Genomic DNA, 18,674 nt, shown 5'->3' on the forward strand with positions numbered 1-18,674 from the left:
GCTGAGGCAACCTTGAGCACGTCGGGATCGAACTCTGGACTGTGGGCAGAGTTAGGCTGCAATACTGCATTCTAACCACTGTGCCACCAGGGTGCAGCATGATTGGTATATCAGGGGTGAAGAATGCTTGACCACACTGATAATGATGAACTTCAAGTCCTGGCTTCCTTTGGCTGTGGCAATGGGAGCTTCTGGGAATTATAGTTCAGCAACTTTTGGAAAGTTTCCAGTTCCCCACTTTTGATTTATATGCTATTCATGATCGATAGTAATGGGCATAACATAGTTCATTATTTTTCTTTTTCCCATGGCAGGAAAATAGCAAACTTCTTCAGGCACGGGCTGTGGCTTACATCAACACTGATTCTTCCATTGAAGGTGAATATCCCTTAGGATACATAATCAAACTTGAGCAATCTTGTAAAGCTTAAGTAGGATTGGACCTGGCTAGGACATAAAAAGTTAGAAGAATTGGACTCAACTGAAAGGAGAATTCTCTTTATAGCAATATCTTGAGGGTCATAGTTTTCCAATCTTGTATTAAGGGATGGATGCAACATACCCACATAAGATCCAAACCTACCATCAAATTATGAGTTTGAGTAGCCACAGTGGTAATCAGTTAGCCACGGGAACAAAATGTAGTTTGCCTTTTAAGCTTCCTATAAAACAAACTACAGATTATTTAGCAATTCCATTCTATGTCATTTTAAACCAGATCATACACACAATCCTAGCTTGGACTAGGAAGCTATTGCAAACAAGATTGGAGGTGGGCTGTAGATTAGACTTGGAGAAAAGCAGTGGTAAACCATTTTTTTAAAAAAAATTCTTTTGTTTGAGTGGGGCGGGGAGAGAGAAAAGGGTGTGGACATATTCATTTGTCACCAGGAATCAAGGCTGGTTTGAAGGACATCCTTCATACACTGAGACATTGTAGGAGGAGAAGTGGCAGAGTCAAACAAGGAATCAGCCTAGAGTCACTACATAAGACACAAATGGACTTAGTCCAACCCCTCTTTAATAGCAATAGCACTTAGAGTTATACACCACTTCACAGTGCTTTACAGCCCTCTCTAAGCAGTTTTACAGAGCCAGCATATTGCCCCCAACAATTTGGGTCCTCATTTTACCAACCTTGGAAGGATGGAAGGCTGAATCAACCTTGAGCTGGTGAGGTTCGAACTGCCAAATGGCTGGCAGCCATGAGTCAGCAGAAGTAGCCTACAATACTGCATTCTAACCACTGCGCCACCATTATTAAGCCTTATCTAGTGCGGTGGCTCAGTGGGTTAGGACGCTGAGCTTGTCGATCAGAAGGTCGGCAGTTTGGCGGGTCGAATCCCGAGTGCCGTGTAACAGAGTTGAGCGCCTGTTACTCGTCCCAGCTTCTGTCAACCTAGCAGTTTGAAAGCATGTAAAAATGCAAGTAGAAAAATAGGGACCACTCCGGTGGGAAGGTAACAGCGTTCCGTGCACCTTTGGCATCTAGTCATGCCGACCACATGACCACGGAGACGTCCTCGGACAAGCGCTGGCTCTTCGGCTTTGAAACAGAGATGAGCACCGGCCCCTAGAGTCGGAAATGACTAGCATGCACGTGCGGGGGAACCTTTACCTTTACCTAGTGCCCAGATAGTGCTAACCATTAGTTAACTAAATTCCTGTATATAAAACATGAGCAATAAATAAGTTTCATTGAAACTTAATTTGTGGTCTTGGTCTTTCATGCCTGAAAGACATTGAGACTCTACATAGATGGAGACTACCTCATTCTTAGGCAGATTCTCTTTCCAAATTTATTTTCTAATAAGCATCTCTCCATCTTTTGCAGCCCCGTTGGCTGTGCCCACATCCTAATGTACACAGAGCCCCAGGGAGAAGGCCCCTTGAATTTAATTAAGTAACTGTTGATTAAAGTGGGAAGCTACAGTGAAAGACAGATTGCCAACATCTATCCCTCAGCCACCTTTAAGTCAGGTAAGCATAAGAACCTTGCCCTATTTTGTGACAGGTTTTTTTCCCCCTGAAATGCCCTTCTCTTTTGGGAAGAAGAAACAAAATTGGAATAATTTCTCTTCCAGCAGAATGAGGGTCAGCAGATATAAAACAGATTTTAAAAAATGGAAAATTCATTTTTAACACGGTCAATTGAGCATCTACCTTGCAACAAATGCTTATTTTAAAAGCAGATTGTTATTAGCTGTTCAAGTAGTGTCTCCTTCACATTGAGCCTGATGTTTGGTGATTTTGTAGACTTTTTCACACATCCATGCAGCTTCCTTGGCATTAGTAGAGAAGCTGTGCCTTCTTTCTGGATTTATTTATTTATTTATTTTTTTAAAAAATTCATCTGTCCCCCAGTCCTTGGATTTGTAGTTTCCCATCCAGATACTAGGGACGCGGTGGCTCAGTGGGTTAGGACACTTCTCGATCAGAAGGTCGGCAGTTTGGTGGGTCAAATCCCGAGTACCGCGTAACAGAGTGAGCGCCTGTTACTCGTCCCAGCTTCTGCCAACCTAGCAGTTCGAAAGCACGTAAAAATTCAAGTAGAAAAATAGGGACCACTATGGTGAGAAGGTAACAGCGTTCGGTGTGCCTTTGGCGTCTAGTTATGCCGGCCACATGACCACGGAGACGTCCTCGGACAAGCGCTGGCTCTTCGGCTTTGAAACAGAGATGAGCACTGGCCCCTAGAGTCGGAAACAACTAGCACGCATGTGCGGGGGAACCTTTACCTTTACCTTTATCCAGATACTAACCAAGTGAGGTCCTACTTAACTTCTGAACTCCAACGTGATTGATCAACATCACTGATATTAACAGAATAACAGAGTTAGAAGGTACCTTGGAGGTCTTCTAGTCCAACCCCCTGCTCAAGCAGGAAACCCTATACCATTCCAGACAAATGGTTGTCCAGTCTCTTCTTAAAAAACCTCCAATGATGAAGCACCCACAACTTCAGGAGGCAAGCCGTTCCACTGATTAATTGTGCTAACTATCAGGAAAATTCAGCTTAATTTTAGGTTGGTTTTCTCCTTGACTAGTGTTATTAGAGCCGTGGTGGTGTAGTGGTTAGACTGTAGCACTGCAGGCTAACTCTACTCACACTACCAGCAGTTCAATCCTGACTGGTTGACTCAGCCTTCCATCCTTCCAAGGTTGGTAAAATGAGACCCAGATTGTTGAGGGAGGCAATATGCTGACTTTATAAACCGCTTAGAGAGGGCTGTAAAGCACTGTGAAGTGGTACATAAGTCTAAGTGCTAAGTCTAAGTGCTATTGCTCATGCTATTGCTGTTATAATGACTATTGTTTGATGATGAAGATGATGATGATGATGGCATTACAAACTTACATAGAATAATGGTTACTGTACAGTAGTCCTTGACTTACAATCGGTTGTTGGGGGCAATAAGCTGACTTTGTAATAATGCCACTTGGGGGGGCGAAAGCCCTAATAAGCAGGCATATACATAGAATGAAGGCTATTGCTAAGCACGTTGATTTATGTTTTAGATTGTAAGCCACCCTGAGTCTTTGGAGAAGGGCGGGATATAAATGGGATAAAAAAAAAACCTTTCACATTTCCAATGAACCTATTTGGGGGTTACTAATGACCTGGATTCAGATTTCTGACAGTCGGTGTTCCCCCTGTGACCATACTTCAGGCCAATGGCAGCTAAGCTACATGCATGGCCATTTGCAGTGTCCCACAATCGCATGCCAGCAATACTGGGGCCATAGTCAACCTTCGGTTTACTTAACAACTGAGATATGTACTAAACCGCCGCCGCAAAAAAGGTCATAAAATTACGATCATCGTGACTTATGACCGTAATGGGCAGTCTCCATTATGGGCAGTCTCCATAACTCGAGGACTACCTGCGCTGAAATTGTTGACCCGGAATTAGGAGACAGCATAGGAAGTGTCACTTGTGAATGTGTGCAGATGGCCCCGCTGTCTGTGGGCACTTGCAGAGTCATGGATGCAGGGTCACGAAAGGACAGCAAGGAAAACACCCAATGTCCTAACCCACCTGGGAACGTACCATGTCTTTAGGGAAACACCCAAAAGGGAACATTTTTAGCTACTTCTGCTTTCTGCCTTCTTATCTACTGTACAGCGTGCCAGCCTTACTGGGTGAAATCTTCATCGTATGTGTGTCAGCTTTGCTGGGTGGATTGCTTATGCAATCAGACAGAATAAATACAAGGATTTCTTGTCATTCGGGGCTTCTCTCTTTTAGAGGAGCCCGTCTTTGTTCAGCTGAATAAAAACGTAAAGTTTAAAGGCAACTTCTGGTTTCCTGTACTTTTTTTTAAAATCAGGCAAAACCTCAGAGCCTGCACAGCAAAATCTCTGAAAAGATGCATAACAATTCAGTCCATAAGGATTCGCTTTCATTTAGAGCTCTCTCATTCAATTTTTGGATTGTATTCCATGGCTGTGTCTGCACAGTACTCCATTCCAGTTATCCAAGTGCAGAAATAATATTGTGGGTTGGTTTAGAATAGAGGATTTGCCAGTATTTCCCCCTTTTTTTTGCCAAGGGATGTCAATTACACAGTCTCCTAGGAGTTGTTCTATGGTTGTACGTGATATGTATGTAAGTATCCTTCTGTTTACATGCTAGCTGTCAGAAACCTTATGCCTTGACTCATCCCAAGAGGAGGGAAAATTCCCTGGAGTGCAAGAAGAGAAGCTTTGCTTCTCTAGATAAATTCAGTTTGATGAAGCGGAGGCTATGTTTCAATTTGAATTCCCCCTCCCCCAAAAAAGGGGTATTTTTAAGAGCGAACTGTTAACATTGATTCGAAACAATTTCTGTTATTTATGTTGCAGGCAACTACACTTTGAGGGTTGACTGTACTCCTCTTCTGAACCAACTGGTGTATAATTTGACAAAAGAGGTATAGCTGGGCAATGCACAACAATGGGGGAAAATGTTTTGTTTTGTTTTGAAGCAGGAATGAAAGCACCACCAATTCCAGATGTACTTCGATGGTTCAGAAGAACCAACATCCAGTGTGTTTGGTTATGCTGGGATGCAGAGGAAATTAAACTCAGGCAGGGCAAATAGAAAAAGGCCAGTTCACATTGCCCACCCGCCTCTCCACAAACCCTCCCTCCCTTCTGGCACTGATGATGTTCCCTACAAGGGTCATGAAAGATCTGCACGAAAATAGCCAAGCTCAGAGAGCACCAAGGACGCCACAGTCGTTGTCCTCCTCCTCCTGCTCCTCCTCCTGCTCCTCCTCCTCCTCAATCCCAAATCCCAATCTTAAGCAAAAACAAACTACAAATGTTGGCTATGCCCAACGTATGGTAACATCGTTTATAGCAATAGCACTTAGGCTTACATACCACCTCATAGCGCTTAACAGCACACTCTGGGTGGTTTACAATGTCATCTTATTTCCCCCAACAATCTGGGTCCTCATTTTACTGACCTCAGAAGTGTGAAAGGCTGAGTCAGCCTTGACGTGGTCAGGATTGAACTCCAGGCTGTAGGCAGAGTTTTCCTGCAATACTGCACTTTAACCACTATGCCGCAGAGGGCTCAATGCACAGAGGTTCCAATATTACTTTGTGGAAAGCACATAGAGGAGAAGCACCTGCTTTATTTTTGGCTGTTGTTTTGGATAACACTTCTTGTTATATCAACTTATTGTTAAGTTTGTAACCCAGGTGAATGTCTTGATTGTGCTGGGTAAACCTTCAGACCGACTAACAGATCAACAGCTTAGATCTAGAGCATTTAAAATGCTTAAAGAAGTAACAGTATGGTTGATAGATCAGGTTTCATTTCCTACACAGGTCTCGAGTCCTGATGAAGGATATGAAGGAAGATCTCTCTATGAGAGTTGGCTTGAGAAGGATCCTTCCAGTGAAAATAACCAGCGACCTAGGTAAGTTATGCTCTTGTTATCTACATTTTATTTGCACGCCTGCCCTGGGGACCTTTGCACTTATGGGAGAACTACTATAGCTTTTATATCTGCTGTATAACTGTAAAAGCAGTGTGCTTCTATTTCCACATTGACCAGGATCCTGCAACACACTAGGCTATGAGTTGCGTCAGAGCACGGTGTTCTTGATGATGATAAGGATAATACGTGTAAATACAGATAGTCCTCGACTTGCAACAGCTTGTTTAGTGACTGTTCATAGTTACAAAGGGATGGGAAAAGTGACTTATGACCATTTTTCACACTTCTGACCATTGCAGCATCCCCCAAATCATGTAGGTTACATTCAGATGCTTGATAAGTGGTTCATATTTATGATGGTTGTGGTGTCCCAGGACTATCTGATCGCCTTTTGCGACCTTCTTGCATGCCGAGTCAAGGGGGAAGCCAGATTCACTTAACAGCCATGTCACTAATTTAATGACTATGATGATTCACTTAACAAACATGACAGGAAAAGTCATCAAATGGAGCAAAACTCACTTAAGCAATTTCTCACTTAGCAACATAAATTTTGGGGCTCAATTGTGGCCATAAGTCGAGGACTACCTGTAGTCCTTATACAATCATTCATTTGGTGACCATTTGAAGTTACAACAGCACTAAAAAAAAGTTATTGCTGACTGGTCCTCACACGTACCATCGTCACAGCATTCCCATGGTTACATGACCAAAATTTGGACACTTGGCAACTGGCGAGTCAACATATTGCCTCCCTAATAATCTGAGTGCTCATTTTATCGACCTTGGGAGGATGGAAGGCTGAGTCAACCTTGAGCCAGTCAGGATCGAACTCTAGACTCTGGGCAGAGTTGACCTGCAATACTGCATTCTAACCACTGGGAGAACTTCCCAGCTGGCTTCTGATGAGCAAAGTCAATGTGGGAAGTTGGATTCTCTTAAGAACTGCATGATTCATGTTATGTATTGTTGTAAATTGATATGGGCAGTTATAAGTGGATAACTGCTGTATTTGTTTAAACTCTTAACTGCCTATCTGCAGTATTGTAAGTTTGGATTGTGGGTGGGAAAAATGCTTTAATCTCATTGACCGCCGTCTATCGGCAGTCCGTATAAATAGATGTCAAGGCAGCTGTTAGAGCTGCTTCTGTGTTAACCTAATAAATGTTCTGTTGTTTAACTACGTTCGCCTCCTCAATGCCTCACCGATCCCAATACTTAACAATTCACTTAGAAACTGCAGCGATTAGCTTAACATATGTAGCACAAAAGTTAAAAAAACAAAAAAAACCACAAAAAACAGGCACAGCTCATTTAACAACCACTTTGCTTAGCAACAGAGATTCTGGTCCCAGTTGTGGTTGTCAGTCCAGGACTACTATAATATGCTGCTGAATCCTTCCTTAGGGAAACCTAGCCATTGTTTCAGCACGCTGTATGGTCACTAGGTAATCATGTTAAGCTCTAAAATGGTTCGTTTGTTAAAATATCTCCTGCTGTGCAGATGTAGCCATGTTAATATAATATGTGAAGCCTCCCATTATATTGTTCCCCAGTACTGAACTCAGGCAATGCACTGGGACTTTTCCAGTTCAACAACTGGGGTTGAGCTGGGCGGGAATCCAAAGTTAGAGAAATTTCTTGAGCTTCAGTTAATCTAGAAAGGTTATGATATGTATTGTGTATCGGGTTCTGAAGTGTAGAGAAGACGCCAGGCAGATGAGTACAAGTAAACTATTGCTTTATGGGCAATCATGTCTTTACTGGGGAGTTAGGGTGTACATGCCAGCTTATATACTTTCATACAACCAATCAGATTGAACCTAACAATCCTGCCACTAAGACTCCCGCCAGAACTGTTAGAGTTCAAACATGTGAATAGTTGCTTTTCCAAAACCTAATACACAACAATATGGTTGGTCTCTGAGAAGTGGGAAATTCAGATTGCCTTCTCCCATGGCCCCCCTGCCCCCCTTTTTTCATTTGAGGAGTTTTAAGAGCAAAAATTAAGTTTGAAGGCCTAAACATCTGATTGCTTCCTCAGGTTGTTCAATTTTTTTCTGTTTTGGAGCTAGGGGGCAAAATGAGCGACTTCAGTCCCAAAGTAGGATGTCTTCAGCCATGCTTCAAGTTTCTTACTGGCACGGTATAACTACCAGATCCTTTTTTAAAAAAAAATGCATACCACCATCTTGGGAACACCACCACGCTACTTAACCAATCAGCAAAGATCCATTCTTTTTATTCCCCAATGTAAAAGTGCCAAATGTTATAAGAAGATTGAAGCTTGAATTCTCCCCTTCCTTCTCCTATCTGGCCAGGATCAGCAAGCTTGGATCGGGCAGTGATTTTGAAGCTTTCTTTCAAAGACTAGGGATTGCGTCTGGCAGAGTCCGCTACACTAAAAACCGGGTAAGCCAAACTGCTTGTTTGGAAGCTGTCACCCAAGAGCTTTCGATATATTTATTTTATTCGGTGAGTCTTTATTTCGTAGCTGCTTGAATCAGTGAAGCAACTCTTAAGTGATATACTAGGAGTAGAGATTAAAAACAGAAATGTAGTAATATAAAAAGACACATTGGGGAAGAAGGATTCCATAAAACCTAGAACTGAGGAGAAATTTCCTGACAGTGAGAACAATTAAGCAGTGGAACAGCTTTGCCTTCAGAAGCCAATCCCATCTTGCAAGGTGGCATTATTTCATTGGTGGTTTTACATATCCATAGCAGGTAGCAAAACTGAGTCTGACTTGAAAAGTTGAATAAATGGCCAAGAGGCTCTGCAAAGCAATTAAACTCAGTTTTACATTCTACAGAGCCTCTAACAATGGCTTCATCAGAGCTAAGTTGATCTAAAGTACAGTGAAACCTTGCTTTAATCTAATATCCATCGCTCCCAACTGTCAATTTCTATGAGTGTACTTCATCACAGTGATCTGCAAATTTCGTAAGCTGGACAAATCATGTAATTTATATACTTTGCATAATGCCATCATTCCACAAGCGGTATAAATCACCCTGGCTGTTTTAAATTGAAGTAAAATTAATGTAAAGTTAAGCGCCTTATCCTAATTATTTGGGATGATGTGGACTTACCTCTTGGGGTTGGTTTTTTTTTTGTATGTAAATCTTTTGTTAATTTCTTCCATACAATTCAGTAATACTTATTCAACAATGTGTTGTCTGAGTTTATCATTCACTAATACAAATTTAATTCCTAATCCTTTATTTTTTTTTCTCCAGCGATTGATAAAACAAGTCCCAAGTCTGATAGTATTCTGTCTCTTCTTTATCTTTCAATCTCATATTTAGTCTGTCCATTTCCGCACATTCTGGTATTTTTTTAAAAAAAATATTTCTTCCTCTGATGGTATTTCTTCCTTTTTCCAATATTGTGCAGATATGATTCTTGCCGCCGTTATCACATGTAAAATCAAAGATATACTTTGTTTATCAATCTTTTTTGGCCTAACACCTAATAAAAAAAAGTTCAGGTTTAAAATCTACATGTTTTCCCAACATCTTTTCTAGCCAAGTATGTATTTTTTTTCCCCCAGTACCTCTTTGCTTTAACACATGTCCATTCTACACGATAATAAGTACCTGACTTAGGTTTTCACTTCCAACATATCTATCTGAGGACCCACCTCTTGGTTTTGAAGAGATGTCTGGATGGAAATTTGAAACTTTGCAGCCGAATATGGACTTCATTCTTCTGACTCATTTAATTATTTTTTGTGACAGAAAATGGACAAATACAGCAATTATCCAGTCTACCACACTACCTATGAGACTTTTGAACTGGTCAAGCGGTTTTACGATCCGTCTTTCCAGAAGCAGCTGACTGTGGCTCAAATACGGGCAGGCTTGGTCTATGAGCTTTCTGATTCCTTGGTCCTTCCTTTCCATTGCCAGGACTATGCAGAAGCTTTGAGACTCTATGCCAACGAAATCTATGATCAGGCCAAGAAACACAAAGCAGAACTTGACAAGTACCAAGTTTCATTTGGTGAGGCTTCTCTTGAACGTAACTCGGAATCCATTAATTTACGCTTGTGCTTTCTACTGACTATCATTCTGTCCACCAAGGACAGGGGTAGGCAACCTTGGCTCTTTTATGACGCGTGGACTTCAACTCCCAGAATTCCTGAGCTGGCATGGCTCAGCTTGGAAACCTCTCTCTTTTCCCTCAGCATGGCTGGCTCAGGAATTCTGGGAGTTGAAGTCCACGCGTCATAAAAGAGCCAAGGTTGCCTACCCCTGACCAGGGATAAAATCATAGAATCTTTTTTTAAACACATTTCCTTTTATCAACAAAAATAAAATACAAAACAAGAAGAACAACAAGAGAAAAACAAACACCGATAGCAAAAAAAAAAAATCTTGGGTACAAAAAAATGGAAAAAAACTCAAAAAACCCAAATGTCATGTAAATCTAATATTAAACACCGCAGCTGCATGCTGATAAATAAATACATAAATAAATAAACTAATAGGTTCTCTTCCCCTGATATGATGGGTATACAAATAGTTATAAACTTTCCCATCCATAATTATCAAAAAATGCTATAAAAATAAACAAATATTCCAGATCTGGAAATCTATCTAATAAGCAAATTGATCCAACATCGAATTATATTTTATACCTATTCTATTCTATTCTATTTACATACACACACCTCCACCTCCACCCCACACATATATGTGTGTGTGTGTGTGTGTGTGTGTGTATGTTTTCGTAGATTTTCACGGGTATAGGTATGTAGGTCTTGGCATATTTCGGTCTTTTCCCGTGTAGGATTGAGGGTGTCTTGGCAACGTTGTTAGCCTCCCAAATTCTTTATTAGCAATTTGAATAATTTGCACAAATAATGAGCTGTCATAAGTTGACTAGTTCCTGTGGATAAGCCCTGAGCCGGGCCAAAACAGGAATGAAAGAGTTAATTAGCAAGGTCCATTCAAAAAGCCTTGACAAATACTTAAACATACATTTGCCTTGCCTTCCAGCTAATATAAGAGAGACAGAACCTGTGGCTCAGGAGGTTAAAACACTGCCTGATATATAATCAGCCCGGGTTCGAATCTCAGATAAAGGGTATGACTAACTGATGAGAACATAAAAGAGTTCGAAATGATCATCTTAGCCTCCCAAATTCTTTATTAGCAATTTGAATAATTTGCATATATATATATATATATATATATATATATATATATATATATATATATATATATATATATATATATATATATATATATATATATATATATATATATATATATATATATATATATATATATATATATATATATATATATATATATATATATATATATATATATATATGTTTTCTGAGGTTTTCGTGGGTGTTTGTATGTGGATCTCTGGTCTACCACATGCTTCTCCCAGAAGAAGGAAGCTGAAGCCACCAGCCTGAGGATGACGGATGGGATTCCGTCGAAACGTTGTTCCTACACCTTCAATTCTACGCGGGAAAAAACCCGAATGACCAGAGATCCATATGTGTAGATTGTTAGCAATCCAAAAAATTTAGCCTTTTAATTAATTCCTATGTTTGGCAAAGGAAGTATGATGCCAAAGTTGCTGAGGGAAAAAAATCCAGAAAAATCCCCCCCCAACCCCACCCATGCATTCCTATAGGAAAGGCTATATTGGCTCAATACAGTGCCAGCTCCTCCATCCCAAGCCCCCCTCCCTTTTCCTTCTTGGTCATGTGAGCCAAAACGGAGCTAGTTTGATGGGTGTTAAAATGATTTCCAGAAGCGGTGTGAGACCGTCTTTCTCTATCTTGTTTAAACCCTTGTTACAACTCTTCTGTTCGTAGATGCCCTTTTTTCTGCCGTGAATCATTTTGCAGCTGTAGCAACAGACTTTCACCGCAGGCTTTCCCACCTTGACATGAATAAGTAAGTTTAATATCTCTGGAAAAGTTAATGCAGCTTTATTGGTATGATTGATAATAATTTATTCATTCAAGTTTAGGAGAAAGCTTTGCTTACACATCACAGTGCTTCAGCACTATGTGTAATAGACTTCAACTCCCAGAATTCATGGGTGCCTAGGGAATTCTGGGAGTTGAAGTCCACCCCATCTTAAAGCTGTCAAAGTTGAGAAACCCCAAAGAAGAGGGAGTCAAGCTATTCTCCAAAGCGCCTGAAGGCAGGACAAGAAGCAACGGATGGAAACTCATCAAGGAGAGAAGCAACCTAGAACTGAGGAGAAACTTCCTGACAGAACAACTAACCAGTGGAACAACTTGCCTCCAGAAGTTGTGGGTGCTCCAACCCTGGAAGTTTTTAAGAGATTGGACAACTATTTGTGTGAAATGGCGCAGGGCTTCTTGCCTTAGCAGGAGGTTGGACTAGAAGACCTCGAAGGTCCCTTCCAATTCTGTTATTCTGTCTCCTGATACTTTCCTCTTGTCTTCTATCTTTTACAGTCCCATTGCTGTACGGAGCATGAACGACCAGCTGATGTTTCTTGAGAGAGCTTTCATTGATCCTCTTGGTTTGCCAGGTAGACCGTTTTACAGGTAAAGCATCTGAGTAGAGTAAGACTTTTTTTTTTTTGCCAAGTATGGCTTCGCAACTCTTGACTTTTTTTTTTCCTGTGTCCAGGTTGTCCTCAACTTACAATTGAGACAATTGCGAGTTTCTATTGCTAAGCTAGGTGGTTGTCAAGTGAACTGCACCCCATGTTGCAATCGTTATTTTTTCTCATGGTTGTTAAATGGGTCACTTTAATTGTTTGGTGAATTATGAGGTCATTAAGCAAATCTGGCTTCCCCCATTGACTTTGCTTGTCAGACGCTGGCTGGCTAGGTTGCAAATAGCAACAGCACTTAGGCTTATAAGTCACTTCATAGTACTTTACAGAGCTCTCTAAGCAGTTTACAAAGTCACCATATTGCCCCCAACAAGCTGGGTCCTCATTTTACTGATCTTGGAAGGACGGAAGGGCTGAGTCAAACTGTGAGCCTGTCAGGATTGAACTCCAGGCAGTGGGCAGAGTTAGCCTGCAATGCTGCATTCTAACCACTGCGCCACCATGGCTCAAATAGCGAACACACTGTTAACCAAATGCTCAAATTTTAATCATATGATTGTGGGGAAGCTGCCAGCGTCATAATGTGAGAACTGGTCATAAGTCATTTTTTTTCCAGTGCTGTTGTAATTTCGAACAGATAGTTGTATTCAAAAGTCAACCTGCCCAAAATATTTGCATTTGGAAGAAAATGGATTTTCTTGGGAGAAGAATCAGTAGTGAACCAAAGGTGGGTTTTCCACATTCAGTTGGCAAAACAGTAGCATTAGAACTAAAGACTTATATACCACTTCATAGTGCTTTACACACCTCTCTAAGTGATTTATTGCCCCCAATAATTTAGGTCCTCAGTTTACCGACTCTGGACGGAAAGAAGGCTGAGTCATCCTTGAGTCGGTTAGAATCAAACTCCTGGCTGTGGGCAGAGTTAGCTTGCAATATTGCATTCTAAGCACTGCGCCATCGCAGCTTCAGTAAAATACAGTCCGTCCTGTGAGGTATAAGCAGTGGTGAGATTCAAATATGTGAACAACCGGTTCTCTGTGTGGATGCCACTTCCGGACGTCCGTTCTGGGCCTGGGCAACCAAAAATTAGCTACCGGTTCTACCGAAGTGGTGTGAACTGACTGAATCTCATCACTGGGTATAAGGGACAAGCTCCCTTTGTGAAATTCTTGCTGATGCAGCTTCAGAAAACAGCTACTGTATATTGTTCTGTTTGTTATTAGGTGAAGTTATTTTTGGTTTTTAAAAAAATCTTTTGATTTCAGGCAGTTTTGTTAAGGATCTGTTTAAGGCTGCCCTGTTGCTTTCTTACGCTCTGCAAGCTTTCGCAGAAGGCACTTTAAAAGCCTGACATTTATAGTTAAGATTATTATCTGGCACAACGTCTCAAAGTTGCTTTTCAAAAGGCAATTGGGCTTTTCTTGGGTTTTTTTTGTCCTTGAAAACGTTTCGCTTCCCATTCAAGAAACTTCTTCAGTTTTGCTCAGTTGCTGCAACTTTGCTAATTTTTTTTTTGCCTCTGTCTTCTTGCTCTACAGACACATTGTTTTTGCCCCGAGCAGTCGCAACAAATACGCAGGCATGTCATTCCCAGGGATCTACGACGCTCTTTTTGATATCGGCAGCAGGACAGATCCACACAAAGCTTGGAAGGAAGTCAAGAGGCAGATTGCCATTGCAACCTTCACTCTGCAGGCTGCTGCGGGGACTCTGGAACAGTCTTGATTTGCATGGCTGGAAAATTTATATTATGTGGGCAATTTTCCAATCCCAGGACATCGTGATGATGCCGCTTCCAATACCGGTGATTTTGAACATTGAATCAAGTGGGGAGTGAAAATTTGAAATCCAGCTTTACTCCCAATACAGGTAGTCCTTAGGACCACAAGGTAGTCCTTGACTTATGACCGCAACTGGCGTCAGAATTTTTGTTGCTAAGCAAAGCGGTTGTTGAGTAAGTCACACCCAATTTGATATTTTTTGGCAGTGGTTGTTATCTCAAAGATGCTTTTTCGAGAGGCAACTGGACTTTCTTGTATTTCTTGGAAGACTTTTTGCTTCTCACCCGAGAAGCTTCTTCAGTTCTGAGCTGAGGAAGCTTCTTGGATGAGAAGCAAAACGTCTTCAAAGACAAACAAGAAAGTCCAGTTGCCTCTTGAAAAAAGCATCTTTGGGACAACCATGACCTGGAGGACTGAGAATCTCCATAGACACAATGGTTATTAAGCAAATGATTGTAGTTGCTAAGTGAATCAAAGGGTAGTTAAACAAATATGGCGTCCCCCCATTGCCTTGTTTGTCAGAAACTGGCTGGGAAGGCTGCAAATGGCGATTGCAGGACCACAGCCCACTGTTAATTGTTGTAAATCCATGCCAACTGCTCAAATTCTGATCACGTGATCGTGGGGATCCTGCAACGTTCATTGAGAGGACCGATTGCAAGTCGCTTTTTCCAGCTTTGCTCTGACTTTGAACTGTGGCTAAATGAACGGTTGTAAGTCGAGGACTATCTGCATTTATTTGCTTAAGGCAGTCCCAAACGTCTAGCTTCAAATGATCCAAGCCAAGGGATGTCAACATTGCTCTGCCCCCAAAAATTGGCCTGTGAACAGGATAGCTGATTTCAGACAGCCCATGGCTGCTTTGGTGTTTTGGGATTACGCGCAAAATACAACGAAGCTGTTTCTGCTCATGGCATGAAACAAAATATAGCTGTTTCCTTCCGAGCACAAATGATGAACATAGAAGTGTGTGTGTGTGGGGGGGGGGGGGAACACACGAAATTGTTGGCCGAGTTGAAGATATTTTAACAGTAGCAGTAGCACAAGTATTGGAGAGAAGACACTTGGATGATTTGGGGGCAGGCAAGGGAGTGGGACACACTAGAATGGGTCATCAGTGATCGCAGCTAAAGAGGGATGCTCTTTGGAAAATTTGGAGTGATGGATTATGCAGCTCAGGATGCCATCCTGAGTGGCGAGGGAGAGGTGGCCATGTCCCCAAGGTGCTTTTTCAAAAGGCAACCTGACTTACTTTATTTTTTCCTTGAAGACATTTCGCTTCTCATCCAAGAAGCTTCTTCGGTTCTGACTGAATGGTGGAGAACGGAAGGATTTATGCTCCTTGCAGTCATCTGGTCCTTAGCACTCTCTCTGAGAATTGTTGAGGCCACTGGGTGGTTTATCTGTGCCGTGGGTCACCTGAATAGTGCAAATGGGTGTGGGACCTTCTTGGAACTGCTGAAAGGGCTGTGTTGTAAATGGGAGATAGGTGGTGTCGTGTCCCTCCTGCTCTGTATCAATTATATTGTACATGGGCTCTTTGACCCCTCTTTCTGGACAGAGAGGACGACTGGGTTTGAAAGAGAGATGAAAGAGGCCATCTATGTGGAAATTAAGCCGCCCTCTCTCAATACCTATCTACTATTTACAACAATCTTTTCAGGAGTTTCAGAACATCCCACACCCATTTGCGCTATTCAGGTGACCCACGAGGGCACAGATAAACCTCCCAAGTGGCCTCAACAATTCTCAAGAAAGTGCTAAGAACCAGATGACTGCAAGGTGCATAAATCCTTCCGTTCTCCACCATTCATTCAGAACTGAAGAAGCTTCTTGGATGAGGAGTGAAACGTCTTCCAAGGAAAAAACAAAGGAAGTCCAGTTGCCTTTCAAAAACCATGACCTGGATGGCTGGGAATCTCCACAGAGAGGTGGTTATGTGCACAGCCTTGCCCTACTTGATTTGGCTTGACCTGAAACTTGGTGTCATGGTTCCGACTAATGACACAGATCAAAGAACATTGCATGATTTGTTTATTCTAAAAAGTCTGTAATAATGAGAACGAAGCATCGGCACTCATGGATGGATGCCAGAATCTGAATTCTCCTCCCCTTAACACATCATATCATACAGAATTCCCTCAATTACACGCCATAAATCACATTCACCAATTAGTTTAACAGTTTCACTTCCCTTCTGAAGCGCGCTATCCCTTATCTTCTCAAAACATCCGGGTTGAATTCCTCCCGCGCTTTAGTGATTCAAAGCCAAACAGTTAAAGCAAAAGGCTGCCTCTTATATTGTCAGTGCAAAAACATGTCAATGTTTGCAGCATTGACATCTGGAACAAGTCAAGTCCCTTTTTGAGGGAGATGGGCGGCTCCGAAGTGTGAAAGTATTAATAAACAACTGAAAGCATTGTGGGATTGCGTTCTCCCTAATCAGTGGCCGACTTGAATGTTTCAGCAGAGCCTCTGGAATGCAATACTGGTAGTCTTCAACTTTAATAGAGCCCAGAAGTATGGTTGTAAGTCTGTGAGTGTAAGCTGAGGCACCCCATGACTGGATTTGAAGTCACGACCAATTTTTACGATTAAACAAATGCTACAGTCATTAAGCAAATAGGGTTTTTTTCCTGAATGGGTTTTTTTTTGCTGGAAACCAGAAATAAAGGCTGGAAAATGGCAAAAAAAATTTGTTGCAAATGATCATGGCCCTAAAGTTGAGTCAGTTGCCAAGCACCCAAAATGCAACCATGTGATACAAAGGATATGTGTGTGGCCATTATAACCCCGAAAACAGGTCGTAAGTAACTCTGGAGAGGTCTGCTGTAACTTCATTGTTAAGGACCAGTCATAAGTTGAGGAGTATCTGTAGTTTATTCCATGTCAGATACAACACGTTTTTCATATCTTGTGTACATTCCCATGTCAAATGTCATCTACATGTTACCTCCAGAGTGAGTCCCCCCCCCCAGCTTCTTAATAGCATAGGGTTGAGCTTTCTTCCAAAAGGTATTCTTCAGATATGTTGAGGCTACATTGCTCATTGAACACAACTAACATCAAACCAGGTTGCGAAAGAATGGGGTAGACTGATCCTCTGTGGAAGCTGATTTTGTTTTTGAGAAATATATGCCTGAACTTTGCTTAAAGCAATCTCTCAGCCCTCTATAAGTAGCAGCTGTTCCAGATATGATAAAAGCATTCTCTATGGGCCCTTCCATGGTATTAAATTGCCAACAGCTAGGATGGAAATAGTCAGTAAAATACATCCTCTGCACTGTCATCGGCAACTTACACAATCTAAGTCAGAATACTCAACTAATCTTTTACGGATCTGAGCAACCAGGTCTTCTTACATACAACTAATAAATATACAAAGAAATAAATGAACAAAATATTCTCACAATTCTTCCCAAAAGGTAGAAATTAGGCACTAAACTGTTTATTTCAAAATTGATAAAAAATATCTGAACGCATGAAACCACAAACATCCTCCAACACAATTTAAAACGAACACCCATGCATAGGAAAAAGGAAAAAATGGAAAAAATATTTTTTTTGAAAAACCTAGTGTTCCAGACACTTCATTTTTCATGCACAACTGAAGTTCTTAGATAGGTATGGAAAAAAAGTTAACAGCCACTGATATTTTTTTTTAAAAAATCCCATGCTATAATTTAAAGCAAATATCTTTATTAGTATACAGAATAGATTTTTTTTCAAGGCAAAACCAGCAGTACTGACTGTGGAAATGATGACTTGGCTGCATAGCACTAATATGAATATAATTTGATCCCAGTTTGAACATACTTTGCATTAAGAATGCCCATGCGTTTTACTTGGAAAAAAGTGATTCAACTATAAACATGGAAATTGTGCTTGAAGTGGCACAGAGTCCACTGAGCAATTGCCCAAATGAAGACCTACAGGAGGCCTTGGCATTTTTAAGCTAAAGGACTGATCAGCTTTTCTTGCCCAATAACAGGCATCCCCAACCTTGGCAACTTTTAAGACTTGTGGACTTCCAACTTCTGGAATTTCTCAGCCAGGAGTTGAAGTCCACAAGTTGCTAAAGTTGGGGTCTCCTGCAATAGGAGACTACAAAAATGGCAAAGAATGTTGCCAAGTCCCTTCAGGAATACACAATTGTGGGAGAGATTCCAGATAATGAATCTATCCCTAAATAAGTAGAATCCTGTGGAAAATGTTCACTTCACTCAAGTGCCACCTGCTTATTCTAAGGGCAACAACAACAAAAAAAAAACAGGAAAGTTACAGTGAGGTAACTTAGTGGTTAAAAATCAGACTTCATCAAAGCAAGTAAATGAACATGCAATGACAATCTGGAGAGTGGAGAACTATTCTCCAAAGGCGCCTGCAGCT

The 18,674-nt window shown here is 41.3% G+C and overlaps 1 protein-coding gene across 2 annotated transcripts in view; it reads left to right on the forward strand.

Moving 5' to 3' along the window:
- NAALAD2 (N-acetylated alpha-linked acidic dipeptidase 2) overlaps window positions 1-14,359 on the forward strand; it is a 44,394-nt gene extending 30,035 nt beyond the window's left edge. Inside the window, exons 12-19 of one of the 2 annotated variants that reach the window (XM_081327478.1) lie at window positions 315-378; window positions 4,847-4,914; window positions 5,822-5,913; window positions 8,256-8,346; window positions 9,678-9,942; window positions 11,780-11,861; window positions 12,395-12,487; window positions 14,043-14,359. In XM_081327478.1, coding sequence (XP_081183604.1) covers window positions 315-378; window positions 4,847-4,914; window positions 5,822-5,913; window positions 8,256-8,346; window positions 9,678-9,942; window positions 11,780-11,861; window positions 12,395-12,487; window positions 14,043-14,229 — 942 coding nt within the window. In that variant the 3' untranslated portion in view covers window positions 14,230-14,359. The remainder of the gene's footprint in view (window positions 1-314; window positions 379-4,846; window positions 4,915-5,821; window positions 5,914-8,255; window positions 8,347-9,677; window positions 9,943-11,779; window positions 11,862-12,394; window positions 12,488-14,042) is intronic. The other variant, XM_081327479.1, reaches the window with a different exon arrangement.
- Window positions 14,360-18,674: the final 4,315 nt, after the last annotated feature.

This window comes from Vipera berus (genome assembly GCF_964194415.1).
Source record: "Vipera berus genome assembly, chromosome: 4".
NCBI lineage: Eukaryota > Metazoa > Chordata > Lepidosauria > Squamata > Viperidae > Vipera > Vipera berus.